This window comes from Bufo gargarizans, chromosome 3 (genome assembly GCF_014858855.1).
Source record: "Bufo gargarizans isolate SCDJY-AF-19 chromosome 3, ASM1485885v1, whole genome shotgun sequence".
NCBI classification, from domain to species: Eukaryota; Metazoa; Chordata; class Amphibia; order Anura; family Bufonidae; genus Bufo; species Bufo gargarizans.
In genome coordinates this window covers 363,872,889-363,886,880 of record NC_058082.1, presented here as the reverse complement: position 1 = coordinate 363,886,880, position 13,992 = coordinate 363,872,889, and the positions used below count along the sequence as shown (strand labels likewise).

At 42.4% G+C, this 13,992-nt stretch overlaps 1 protein-coding gene across 3 annotated transcripts; it reads right to left on the bottom strand.

Moving 5' to 3' along the window:
• Positions 1-23: 23 nt before the first annotated feature.
• Positions 24-13,923, bottom strand: TAF12 (TATA-box binding protein associated factor 12). 3 transcript variants are annotated; one of them, XM_044288013.1, is made up of 7 exons: positions 13,864-13,920; positions 13,339-13,420; positions 10,146-10,403; positions 4,563-4,640; positions 4,361-4,475; positions 1,982-2,070; positions 24-306 (listed from the first exon to the last, which is right to left on the bottom strand). In XM_044288013.1, exons 2-7 carry the CDS (start codon positions 13,405-13,407, stop codon positions 271-273), a joined length of 645 nt encoding a protein of 214 aa, XP_044143948.1. In that variant the 5' UTR covers positions 13,408-13,420; positions 13,864-13,920; the 3' UTR covers positions 24-270. The 3 variants fall into 3 exon arrangements, with proteins under 3 accessions (XP_044143948.1, XP_044143949.1, XP_044143946.1); XM_044288014.1 differs by lacking the exon at positions 13,339-13,420 and having other exon boundaries at positions 13,864-13,923; XM_044288011.1 differs by lacking the exons at positions 13,339-13,420; positions 13,864-13,920 and adding an exon at positions 10,495-10,611.
• Between the last annotated feature and the right edge of the window lie 69 nt (positions 13,924-13,992).

Sequence of the window (13,992 nt, the reverse complement as noted above, 5' to 3'; positions counted from 1 at the left end):
TACTAAAGCAAGACAAAGACCTGTCAGAATAACATTAATAATCTTTAATCAAACAAGTTCCTGTCTTTTATATATACAAAAGGTAATGACAGTTTAACGTTCCCTGCCAGAGGGTTTTATAATGCAGGACTAATATAAAGCCAAGTCCACATCACTAGGTGTGGGGATTCATCTCCAAAATTAGGCTCTTCTCTGAAGAGGTGGTGCCTGCACTAGTTCCTGCAGGATGGACGAGTCAAACAAGGAGTGTGGGTATAGCAGCCGGGAGGTCTATTTCTTCTGCGTTTTCTTTATTAAAGCCATTCTCTGCAGGAGACCAGGAAAACATGGATTAACATACTGAACGGCCAATAGTAGTTTAACAATATATTCACATCTTGTCCATGGGCTGTTTCTGATATGAAAAGGGAACCGGTCATCATGAAAATGCAGTGCAATCTGCTGGCAGCATGTTATAGAGCAGGAGGAGCGGAGCAGAATAATATATAGTTTTAAGGGAAATAATTCAGATATTTATCTCTCTGCTCATTCTGGGTTTTGAAGTCCAAGAGGTGGTCCCATCAGTGATTGACAGTCTTCCTCTATGACTGTGAATCACTGATAGGACCACCTCCTGGGCTTCAAATCCCAGAATGAGCAGGAATTTAAATCAACAACAGTACATCTTTTTCAATAAAATTATATATATATATATATATATTTTATCTGCTCAGCTCCTCCAGCTCTATAAAATGACACCATGTTCAATGTGTCACGTTCCCGTTAAGTAAATGAGGTAACTGAAGTAACATATGCAAACAAGTTGCCTGTGTTCCTGGAAGAAAGCCATGTTTTTCTAACTTATGACCCCCTACAAAGAACGCTAAAAAGGGTTATGTGGAAATAATTACTTTTTATCTAATGCCCAGTCTCCGTAAACATAAGATTCATGCTTACCTGCTCCAGTTCTCCTATGTGTCCGCGGTTCAAATAACTACTGGTAGATTTAGAGACAAGCAGCACGTCAATGCTGAAGCCAGCGATTGACTTCAGTGGATCATGTGATCTCTCCATGCTGCACCAGATGTTAACACTATGGGAACCCGAAAATGGACACAGTGGAGGCAACGCAGAGGACTGGAGCGGTTGAGAGCAGGTAAGTATGAATCTTATGTTTACTGAGGCAGGCTGCAGGCATTAGATAAAAAGTAATTATTACTGGAAAATTTCATGTAGTGATGGCATGTCATCACTTTCTAATAAGATTACAACCTCTAGGGCACCAGCTGATCCTGTGAATGAAGGTGCAGCCCCTTTACAGTTTATCCCTCTATGCAGGGAAAATGCACACCGCACCAGTCAAGTAAACGGCCAGCTGCAATTCACTGCACAGCCAATGGTCCAGAAACTCTGTGCACAGAAAAACAATGAGTGAGACGCAGCACTGTATCAGCACCTTCATTCTGAGGATTGGTTGGACCCCCACTGATCATACTGTGATGGCATACACTAGCGATATGGCATAACAAAATTGGAAAAACCCTTTAAGAGCTCATAAAAATTAAAGCACACAAATGAGTTCAATGCCACATGGACTACATGACCAGGCAGTCCAATTATTTTTTGCAGGACAAGATGCATTTTCAATGGCACCATTTAATTTACCATGTCACTCTGTAAGCTAAAAATGACATGACGTCCTCGTTCTGCAGCTCAATAGGATTACGGTGATAAAAAAAATTGTATCGTTTTTATTTTGGCTTATTACTTAAAAAATTATAATAAATAAAGTTGTCATAGCCGTTCTCGATCTCTGTGCCGGGTGTCTGTATTCTGCCAGCACCCTCCACGTATGGAGCAGCCCTCTCCATACAGTTCCCTGCACATAATGCCGTACATGTACGGCATTATGCGTTAAGGGTGAACCTTCCCCATTAAAGATAGAAATCTAAAGAATGTCATAGAAAAGAAGTTCAGAATGATGGCAGGTCAGTTACTTTACCTGTTTGTGAGCCTCAGTTGTACACGCCTTTTTATAGGGCCTGATTTCTTCTGATCCAAATCCAGGAATCCACATATTCCATTGTCTCTCTGGGATGGAAGGGACATTGTTATTGTCACTTATTGCATAAATGAGTTACCAAATATAGTTCTATTCCACCAAATTACAATAAAATAAAATAAAATAAAAATGCCCAAAATACATTGCCAGTTACACTTGGGATGCTGCTTGTAGATCACAGCTATGATTCTTAAGCTCCTGCCATGCCACCTAGTTGTGACCGGACGCTACACAGAGGGTCTGCTTCCACCACCATGCAGGAGCAGCTCCACAATATCTACCTTCATCTTGGCTTCTTCAGATAAATTAATTTAGACATTTTGAATGCTATTGTGTTTTTTGAACAATTGAACACAATTTCCAAAAAATATAATCAATGATAAAGACATCTTTGGTTTAGATCATCCACAGTTTATTGTTGTGGCATCTGCTATATCAGGTTTTTGATTGTACCCCATTAATATCACCCTAAGCCCCTGATGAACTCCATTCCTGAGTATGAGTAAGTGTGAGGGGTGTCGTTTTCTTGATACTCTACTTAGCTATCTAAGTATATTGTATACTATATCAATGTGGTACATGTATTTTAGACTTGCCGTTTTGCCTTGCTGTGATCCCACTGCCTACGCCCACTGTACTTAAAGTATAACTGTCATATTTTTATTATTTGCTAGTTTATTAGAGCTAGGCATGTATAGCCAAGTCAGTCTGTCAATGATTGTCAAAAGATCTGTAATTAAAGTCCATTCACACGTCTGTAACGGTTTTGCAGTCCGCAAATCTCGGACACCAGCAATGGGCTTTCCGCATTTCGCGGACTGCACATTGCCGGCACTATAATAGAAAATTCCTTTTCTTGTCTGCAATTGCGGACAAGAATAGGACATGTTCTATTTTTTCCAGAAATGGAATTGCAGTTCCGGAAGTGCGGATTCGGAAATGCGGACAGCACATAGCATCCTTTCCGGCCCCATTGAAAATAAATGGGGCCGTAAAATCAGGAACAGTTCCGGGAAAATATTGCGGATGTGTTAATGGACCCTTACAGCTTTCATTAATGTCCTATGTCCCTTTCCATTGCTCCCTTAAAAGACAGTTGCTATGGCTTGTCTGTCTCTGGCTAAGAAGACAGGAAGACAGAGGGGCAGTCCTTCACACTGCATTAGGCTTCAGAGTGAGGAGGCGTGTCTCAGTAATCCAATCTAATTGGCTGGCAGGGTGCTGCTGGCTACAGCAAGTGTGTATGGGAAGTGAGGGAAAGCAGTTTTGGCCTCAGAACTGGCAGAGGAGCTATCTTGAGAAGGTCCTCATATTGCAAATGTTTATACAGCCGTAACTAAGGAAACTCAAGGAAAACAGTGGTATGTAAAGAAACGAAAGATTGCTTTATGCATAATGCTGCTGCAGCACTAGCATATGCTAAAATTGATTTTTTGATGAAAACATGACAGTTACCCTTTAATTCCTTAATATCATAGGGTATATTGGTACAGGGATAGTTTTGAAGATAGTGGGATTGCCCTTCACTGGGCGGCCATTCCGCTCTCTAGGCTAGGACATTTTAGGGAAGGGTTTACGGTAAGTCTGTTTTATTTTATTGGAAGTAAAAGTTCAAGTTTTTTGTTTTGTGAAGTTTTTTTTTCTAGTTACACCAGTGCATAACATGCTACCAGAGGTATACTTATACATGGGCTATAAAGGCCGCTGCATACATAAGATACCTCTTGGCTGAAAGCCTGCTTTCCCAACAACTATGTCCTCTAATTTCATCACAATTATGCATCCTAGGATTGGTTGAAAGTGCATGTTTACTGTCAAAAGGGAAAGTGGAATAAGCAATTGCCAAAAATTTGCCTGTAACCTTGCATCTGAGAGCAAGTGCACTTAGAATGATTACCATGAAAAGTATGAAGATGTCATCTTCCTTCCAGTACAGGTTTTCTTACAAATACGTGCATGTAAAGTATGACTATCTTTTTGCTTGGTAGAAATGGAAGTTCAAATAAAAAAAAAGTTGGAATGTAAAGGTCCTTTTAAAAGCGCATTCCCAGTAATAGCCCTGTGTACCTAAAATAGTAATTTCTGGGCAGCAGGTGTCTAAACAGTGACCTGCTGCCAGGGAACAATGATTTTCTATGGGGACAAGAGATCACTGTAGCGATCGCTTGTCCCCCATTCAGTGGAAGTGATTGCTGCAGAAAAATGCAGCCGTCATCTTCAATTATGGACAGGCAATTATCAGGAATGTTTGGGTCATTCTAGATACTTGCCTGAAATACTGGTCCATGTAAGAGGACCTTTAGAATAAGGGAGACTTACCTAAATGCAGCTGAACATCTTTAACTTCAAGTGTGTTGGATTTCCTGTGTCGGGCCAGCTGGCAGGCTGCGGATACCACGCTTTCAATGAAATCATCTGCGATCTGAAGGAGCATCTGTAGCAACAGATATGGTCTTATAACACAAAGTGTAATGAAGGAGGTTTAGCCATATTTTCTGTATTCATGTATGCTTTTCCTCACCTCTTCCACATCCTCATCTAACTGCTCATTTGGATCCACTTCTCTCACCAGATCATGAAGCTTCTTTTTGGTAAGAACCTAACATATAACAAGAAAGAAATTTTTAGAAAATCTAGACAATCCTTTCATTTGAAATATGTTCCAGCTCACTCATTCTGAGCGATGTTGTTTTACCCCCTGTATTTAATATATAAAACATATACAACCGCATGTCCCAGGATCTACTTTTACAATGATTATTTGGCTTGTGACATCTCTCACAAATGTGTAATTTCAGTGGCTCTAATGCATGCATCCTAAAACTGCAGCCCTCCAGCTGTTGTAAAACTACAATTCCCACAATGCCCTGCTGTAGGCCGATACCTGTAGGCTGTTCGGGCATGCTGGGAGTTGTAGTTTTGCAACCGCTGGAGGGCCGCAGTTTGAGGATGCCTGCTCTAATGGGTAGACTGGATAGGGTCACTTCCACACTGCAGTATTGTATTCAGTATTTTACAGTCTAAATGGAACATACACAGAAAATAATGAAAAGATTTCCACCTTAATACACAAATGTGAATGAGGTCTAACCAATCATTCAACCTCTGGCTTAGGAATAGTTAGGCTATGCTCCATCTGGTATCATCTACTTGGCTACAGCAATGAATAAAATAAAGCAGCACTGGTTCCTACGTATAAAACATCCAAACCATATAATACAATACCAAAGAACTACATCGATGACGTTCTGTCTACGTCAGGTCACCATGCAGCCAATCACCGACCTCAGCGGTCACGTCCTGCATACGGCTGATTGTCTGCAGCGGTGACTTCACCGCTGCAGCCAGGAAAACAAACACTAGTGAGGAGGACTAGCGCGCAGAGAAGAAAGGGGATGAGCATGACTTAGGCTGAGTTCACATCACCGTTTAGCTTTCCGTTCTTTAGATTGCATCAGTTTGTGTCACTTCAGTTATTTTGTCAAGAGAAAAAGTACGGCATGACAGAAGTGACACAAACGTATAACAAATCATAATTGATGCTCAAAATAAAGGATCTTTTTTGTATTCTGACGAATCAGAAAACTGGAAAACTAAATGGTGATGACAACTCACCCTTATTTTAATATTTTTTTTACATTTTATAGTAGAAACAAGCATATTTAAGTGTATTTCAGAAAAATTAACGTCTAAAACACTTTAAAAAGAACTGACATGAAATAACACAAAGATATCTACCTGTGTAAACTATGATGCATATTTCTCATTGAAAACAACAGGAAGGTGTTCCCAAGTGGATTCTTATGAATTAAAATACACTGTATTTTGCCTTGTGAACATACTCTGAAAGGGGTATTCCCATCTTGGACTTTATGGCACATCCACTGGAACTACCATATAAAAGTCCAATAGATGCGGGTCCTATTTACGAGACCTGTATCTACTTTAACAACGGGGGTCCCGTTTGCCAACTGTGCTGTATGGAGTATTAGTGGCCATGCAGCCGAGCAACTACTGCTTATAAGGGTAGTCTTTTGACTTATTTTTTTGCTGCATTTTAGGCAAAACACACCAGCTCCAGATGTTACATGGTGTATTAAATAATATAATATAAAATTCAGCACAAATGTAATTTAATATTTTTTTTTTGTGGTGGCATTTTTTTAGTCTGCCATTTTTTTTAAATCACAGCACGCGCCCTGACTGTGGCATTTTTTTGGCCTCATTTTCAGACTTTTCGGTGCCATAAACATCCTATGTTTTTTTTTCCTTTTTCTGCACAGCTTGAAAAAAATAAACTGCCAATGTGTGTTGCATACTGCTACCAGAGGGAGTGCATACTTTCCTGAATAAAAACGCAAAGCATGCAAAAAAAAATAAAAAAAAAGGCTTGTGCTCAAACACACGAAAACACTTAAGACAAATAATTCTGCACACAAAGCATTTTTGGGCAAAAACAAAAAACACTTAACAGTGCTTTAAGACCAGTATCACAGCATTATCTTCACTACATCAGGAGATATAGCTGTTAGAAATCAAGTCAGGAATGAGAGCCATGAAACCTGCTTTTACTTTCACTTTCAGCTGCATTCACTGCCATCTCATTTCTAACAGCGATATCTTCCCATGTAGTGGAGAACGGCTGTGATTCTGGTCTTGGATGAAAGTTTGGAATACCCATATCTCTAGCTGCTATCAATCCAGAGATGTCAGAAGCTTAGGCATTCTCTTCTCCCCTTCAGTCTGAAGGGGGAGGGGCGCAATTGGGAAACTGACAGCCTGCAGGAGGACATATAAAGGCTCATGCACACGACCGCATGTATTTTTCGATTCGCAAAAAAATATGGATGACATCCGTTTGCATTCCGTATTTTGCGGAACAAAACAGCTGGCCCTTCACAGAACAGTACTATCCTTGTCCGTATGGCAGACAATAATAGGACATGCATTTCTTTTTTTCAGAAAGGAAATACGGACATGCAGAAACGGAATGCACACGGAGTAACGTCTGTTTTTTTTTTTTGCAGACCCGCTGAAGTGAATAGTTCCGCATACGGTCCACAAAAAAAAAAAAAAAAAAAACGGAACGGACGCGGAAAGAAAATATGTTTGTGTGCATGAACCCTAAAAGAGATAGATATTTGGCATTATCATATTTGTACTGACCCAAAGAATAAAGTTATCATGTTACTTATACCACACAGTAAACAGTGTAAATAAATTCCACAAAATAATGTTAAAATCAGGGTGGATTTGATTTAAATCAAACTGATTTAAATCACTAGTCATTAAGGCTTGATTTAAATCATAGTTTTCTACATAAAGACTAATTCTTGCTGGTATAACTTATAATATGCAAGTAGATTAAGATTTTTAGAATAACAACTTTTCATATTAGTTTGATTCTGCATTCATAGGTTTGTAGAAGTTAGGATTAAGGTATTTTCTCAACTCTGTTCATGTTATAAAATTTTTGCTGTAACTGCAAAAGTAAACCAAGCATCTGTGATAATATCTTGTAGGCAGAGAAACTGCCCAATAGGCCTCATGCACATGATCCGCAAAATGTGGTTCTGTTGTTCCGTGTCTGTTTTTGTTTCAGTGTGTCTTCCTTTATTTTTGTAGGATCACCAGACATGAAGGAAAGTTAAAAAAAAGTCTAAGTCAAGTAAAAAAAAAAAAACGGACAAGCAGACTACAATCTTGTGTGCCTCCGCGTTTTTTCACAGACCCGTTGACTTGAATGGGTTCGCAAACAGTTTTCCGTGAAAAAAATAGGACAGGTTCTATTTTTTTGACGGACTGAAACCACGGATGCGGATGACAAACTGTGCATTAGCCGAGTTTTCAACGGACCCATTGAAAGTCAATGGGTCCGCAGAAAATCCTGAGAAACGGAACAACGGACACGGAACGAAACAACGGTCGTGTGCATGAGGCCTAATCTTACAAAAAACCTCTGGAAGAGCATGACATTGTGACTGGACAAAGGGGGAAACTAACTCTCCTTAGGGAGAGAGCACCTTAATCAGTGTGAGGAGACTTTTAGGCCATACATGGTCATGAGCTCTTACCCTGGGTTCAGACCTGAGCGTTCGCGATGGAGCGCTCTGTATGCGCGATTGTACGGGCGTTTGCAATCGCGCATAAAGAGACAATCGAACGCCCATTGTCGCGCGTTCCCGAAAGTCTATGTACGGGAACGCATGACAAGACGCCCCAAAGAAGTTCATGTACTTCTTGGGGCGTCGGGCGGTTTACAGCGCGATCGTACGCGCTGTAAAACGCTCAGGTGAGAACCATTCCCATAGGGAATCATTGGTTCTTGCCTGTTGTGCGTTTTACAGCGCGTAGGAACGCGCTGTAAAACGCTCAGGTCTGAACCCAGCCTTAAGCTTCGCCTCTAATGCCACCAGATGTAAGGCAGCTATCCTATAAGTCAATATTCAGTCTAATATAATCTAAAATAAGCCTCGAGACATGATTTGGATATTAAATAAGCCAGCACCTCATCTGCAGACAGCTGTTTCGGACACAGGCCTCCTACCCAGTTAAGCCAGTACTCTCTGCTCTGCACTGAGGGGCAATCACCCCGAAACAGCTGTCTGCAGATGAGGTGCTGGCTTATTTAATATCCAAGTCATGTCTCAAGGATTATGAGCTGAATATTGACTTATAGGATAGCTGCCTTACATCTGGTGGCATTAGAGGCAAAACTTGTTAAAGGGCTTCTGTCACCCTCCAAAAGTCATATTTTTTGGCTAATTAAAATCCTTATACTGCGATTTTTCAATATATAGTGCTCTTACCCTTTTCTGGTGTCCAGTTTCTTTAAAAAACGCACTTTTATAATATGTAAATTTCCTGGCTACCAGCGAGTAGGGCAGTTACTTGCTGGTAGCAGCCGCCCCCTCCTCCTGTTGATTGACAAGGCCAGCGAGCGCTCTCGTGCTCTGGCTGGCCCTGTCTGCGTTCTAAATCTCATGCCTGCGCCATACCGGTCTTCAGTCGATGCAGGCGCACTGACCTTCCTCAGTGCGCCTGCGCCGGGTGTAGATGTGATGTCATCGGCGCAGGCTCACTGAGCAATGAGTGGCAGAGCGAGCGTCCTCCTCTCAGTGCGCCTGCGCCGACTGAAGACCGGTATGGCGCAGGCGCGAGATTTAGAACGCAGACAGGGCCAGCCAGAGGACGAGAGCGCTCGCTTGCCCTGTCAATCAACAGGAGGAGGGGGCTTTTTTTTAAAGGAGGGCTGCGACGGCTACCAGCAAGTAACCGCCCTACTTGCTGGTAGAGAGGTAATTTACATATTATAAAAGTGCGGTTTTTAAAGAAACTAGCCAACAGAAAAGGGTAAGAGCACTATATATTAAAAAATCGCAGTATACGGATTTTAATTAGCGTAAAAAATTGACTTTTGGAGGGTGACAGAAGCCCTTTAAGAGCTCATTTGCATTTCTTCCCTCCCATTGTGGATGGATTAATGGAATTTATTTACCAAAAAAATTTAACCTATACAGCCTTATTCTACATAATTAAAAACAAATCTTTATTTCATGATGGAATAACCTTTGGATGATAATATATTTTCCTCAAAAAGCATTTTATATTTAAAAAAAAAAAAAACATTTTTTTATTTTTTAAATCATTGATTTTTATCCACCCTGGTTAAAATTGCTGTTTTTTAATCTTTTCCCCGTAAAAGAAATTAAAGTTACTTAATACACTATATGTACCCCAAAAGGCTTCCTTGAAAAAACTACAATTCATCATGCAAAATCAAGAAACATTTTTAGAAGAAAAAAGTAAAAAAGTTATCACTGCTGGAACACAGAGGGGGAAATTATTACTGGTCCATAATTCTAAAATTACTCATGCCACTAAGGGGTTAAAAATGCAATTGTGTTCCAACAATATTTACTTCAGAAATATATATAAAAATCTACAATACAATAAAAATTTCAAGAGGGTTTTTCCAATTTTATTGTGGCTGTTAGGAGGTTAAACTGGAGCTCAATAAACCCACACACTCTCCAGATAAAGGCAGCAGCACAGTTATTACATAAAATAATATGTAAAGAATAGCTGAGGATTCGAGCCTCACCTGGTTAGCATCAGGACTTGCACGTCCCCCTCCTGCCGCTGCTCCAGGTACTTTGTTGCTTGGAGTACTGTTGGCCATGACTGGTTCCTGCTTCACAGTGGCAGGGGCAGACATGGTGGTGGGAGAGGAAAAGTTGGACAGGTTGATGAGCGTCGGTGCTCCGAATTGGTTCATAATCTGGAGCGCCTTCCCTCTTAGCTCACCCAGCCGGGATACGTCTGCACGCTGCTTTGGTGTATGGGGCCCAGGCCCAAGAAGCTGTGATGTAATTAATAGGGGTGAACATTGTTATACACAAACAGAAGGTAGCTTGGGGCATGCATGACTCCACATATTCTGCAGCGCTTACTTGCTGTCCCCGATGGAGCTCACAATTTAAGGCCCTAACAGTATGTCTGTGGAGTGTGGGAGGAAACCGGAGTACCCGGAGGAAACCCAGGGAGAACATGCAGACTCCAGGCAGATGTTGTCCTTGGTCAGATTCAAGCCTAGGACCGCAGCGCTGCCCCAATGTTCACCCAATATGGTGCTGATGCCTGGCGAAACATGCCTTCTCAATCATACAGATCCTTAATCTACACCCAGTGAGGAAAAAAACTATTTTATACGGTTTCTAATGTACTAGGGATTACAGGAAAGAACTTGAAAGACTGGAGAAAAAAATGATTATATTCAGAAAATCATCAGCAATTTCCTAGGGTAATGTAACATCATAATTAGTGTTCAGTAAACTTGTGCTTTAAGTTCGGCGTCTAAAGTTTGGGTTAACGAAGAATCGCCTTATGGATTCTAAATTCCGTTATGGTCAGTGGTAGCGGAATCCATAACGCGATTCTTTGATAACCCGAACCCAGACTTTAGACGCCGAACTTAAAACCCAAGTTCGCTCAACACTAATCATGTTTCCTTTTAGGAATGAGAGCAATCCAACAACATCCTTGCTTATAGCTCACATGAAAAGGCACCACAATGGGCCTGTGACAGCTACCAGGCTCAGATTGGGCCTTATGCAGCATTCTACCCTCTGGCTAATAAAGGGTTAGCTGTCCTTCAGAATCTTACCTACTGGGAAAGTCTAAAATAACAGATACTCTTATACATGGGTACCCATACATTTCTTAAAACTAGACACCTGGCCCTTACATACACTGCCTTGTAAAACATGTATGAGAGTCATGTATGTGGCTAGAGGTATGGGCCAAGCGGCACCTGAGGCAGATAAAGGGGTCTTCACACACGGCAGATTTTGCCACAGATATTTTGGCAAGTGAAAACCAGTTCCATTCATCTTAATAGGACTTGCAGAAATCCATGTGCTTCCTGCCAAACCCACACCACTCAGATGATTGGGAGACATTTTCAGGTACGGAAATTTCTGCGACAAAACCTGCTGTATGTGAAAGCAGGCCAAGGTTCATACATACCACTAATGTCTACATGTACGGATCTTCACATACAAGGCAAAGGATGGAGAATCAGTCGTGCTGCTACACAACTGCAAACAAGCGCTGCGTCCGAGGGCTCATGCACACAAAGGTGTTTTCTTTCCGTGTCCATTCTGTTTTTTTGCAGACCGTGTACAGAACCATTAATTTCAGTGAGTCCGCCAAAAAAACGGGAGTTACTCTGTGTGCATTCCATTTCCGTATGTCTGTTCCGCAAACAAATAGAACATTTCCTATTATTTTCCGCATTACGGACAAGGATAGGACTGTTCTATTAGGGACCAGCTGTTCCGTTCCGCAAAATACGGAATGCACACAGATGTCATGTGTTTTTTGAAGATCCGTTTGCGGACTGCAAAATACATACGGTCATGTGCATGAGCCCTAAACCAATAAATATCATCTCAAACATGAGCCCAAGATGTAAGCTCTAGCTCATGGTATAACTGTAAATACGTATCCCCTATCCAAAGAAGATAAGTGTCTGATCGACGGGGATCCGACCACTGGTGCCCCGCCAATCACTTGAATGTGGACAGCGGACTGACCTGTGTGGTGCTACTCCACTCAACTCTTTGGGGCAGAGGCGTACAAACATCTGGCGTAGGCTACTTTCACACTGGCGTTTGGTGTCCGTTTATGACAAACGGTACAAAACTGATCAGTTTGCCCTAATGCATTCTGAATGTAAAAGGATCCGCTCAGAATGCATCCACTCTGGAGGCCGACACCAAAACGGTGCTTGCAGCGTTTTTCTGTCCGTCCTGGGATACGTAGTAAGACGGATCCGCCCTGACACACAATGTAAGTCAATGGGGACAGATCCGTCTCGTCTATGTTACAGCTATGTTCATGACGGATGCATGCAGTTGCATTATTATAACTGATCTGTTTTTGCAGATCCATGACAGATCCGCCCAAAACAAGAGTGTGAAAGTAGCCTTATCCTCCATAAAAATCACTCCGAGTCTGAAAGATTTTCTAACAAATGATGAAATGTGACCTATGTTTTCTGAGCAGCGCAGCCCCTGGTGACCCTAAGGATCCATTATGTAACTGATCCCACTGTCTCATAGTGGGATCCATGAGGTCACTGCTTTATCAGCTTCAAGGCAGGAAGTATGAGTCAACTGACAGAACGGACCTTCCAGTGTGAACAAAGCCACATTCCATCCAACATGATGTCTGTTTTATATGGGCTCCGGTGGATGTCCATGTACGATACGGCCACTTACAGCACACTCATAGGATTGAGATGAAGGCTACCCCTGTACCAGAACCAATGATGTCCACACAGCATCAGGAACGGACCGTACATCCCTCAATAGAGCAGTCCTATCCTTGTCCATCACGGATGTGGCCTCAAACCACGGTAGGGTGCGTGAGGCCTGAGGTAGGTACGTCTCATGACACCAAGTGCCCCCACCTTGTCTGTAATGTGGGCAGGAAACATAATACGGCTCGGATGCGTCCCCAAACCACGGTCTTGTGCGTGAGGCCTGAGGTAGGTACGTCTCATGACACCAAGTGCCCCCACCTTGTCTGTAATGTGGGCAGGAAACATAATACGGCTGGGATGCGTCCCCAAACCACGGTCGTGTGCGTGAGGCCTGAGGTAGGTACGTCTGGTGACACCTTGTGTGTGATGCTGTTTAGTAACCACGGCACGGCGGTAGTTAATAAGGCTTTAGCGTAGAGATACCAGGTATCACTACACAGGGGCTCATGCTCACACGCGTCTTACTTACGGCCAGCTGAGCATCTAGCTCTGTAATGACATCGCACACGGCGGTGGGACCGCTGAGCACACAGGTCATGGTCACCGGCCTCCTGTGGACAATAACACAAGTTGTGAGCGTTATACCAGGAGCATGTACACCGCTGATCTCCACTCTTCAGGGACTGACACTCATAGAGGCGCAGCACACGCCATCTCCATGTTACGTGCTGGGGTCCTATAACCGAGCATTACGTCTGCCCTGGCTGAGGACAGGACATGGTATTCTAGCTTTACTTTGCTGCCCGTTACCGCAGCGGCATATGGAGCTCTAAACTACACGACCACAGGCGCCATTTTCTCTCAGAACAGCAACTTTATTCCTTTCACAAACGTCGCTGGCACCACCAACATCTCACCGTCCAGCGGTACTTATGTAATACAGCGCGGGACTACTACCCTCAGCATCCGCCACGTACTGCGCTGCTGTAAACTATCAGAGCGAGCGGGCTAGTGAGAAGCACACATTATCACAGTACAGAAACCGCATTCTCACCTCCTCCGCTTTCTCACCGACCGGAAGTACGTCACGCGCGCGTCTCTCCGCACATGCGTGTTGTTTACTAAATGAGAACCCGCCCCTTTTTTTTTTTTTTTTTTTTTTTTTTTTTTGTCCCTCCGATAA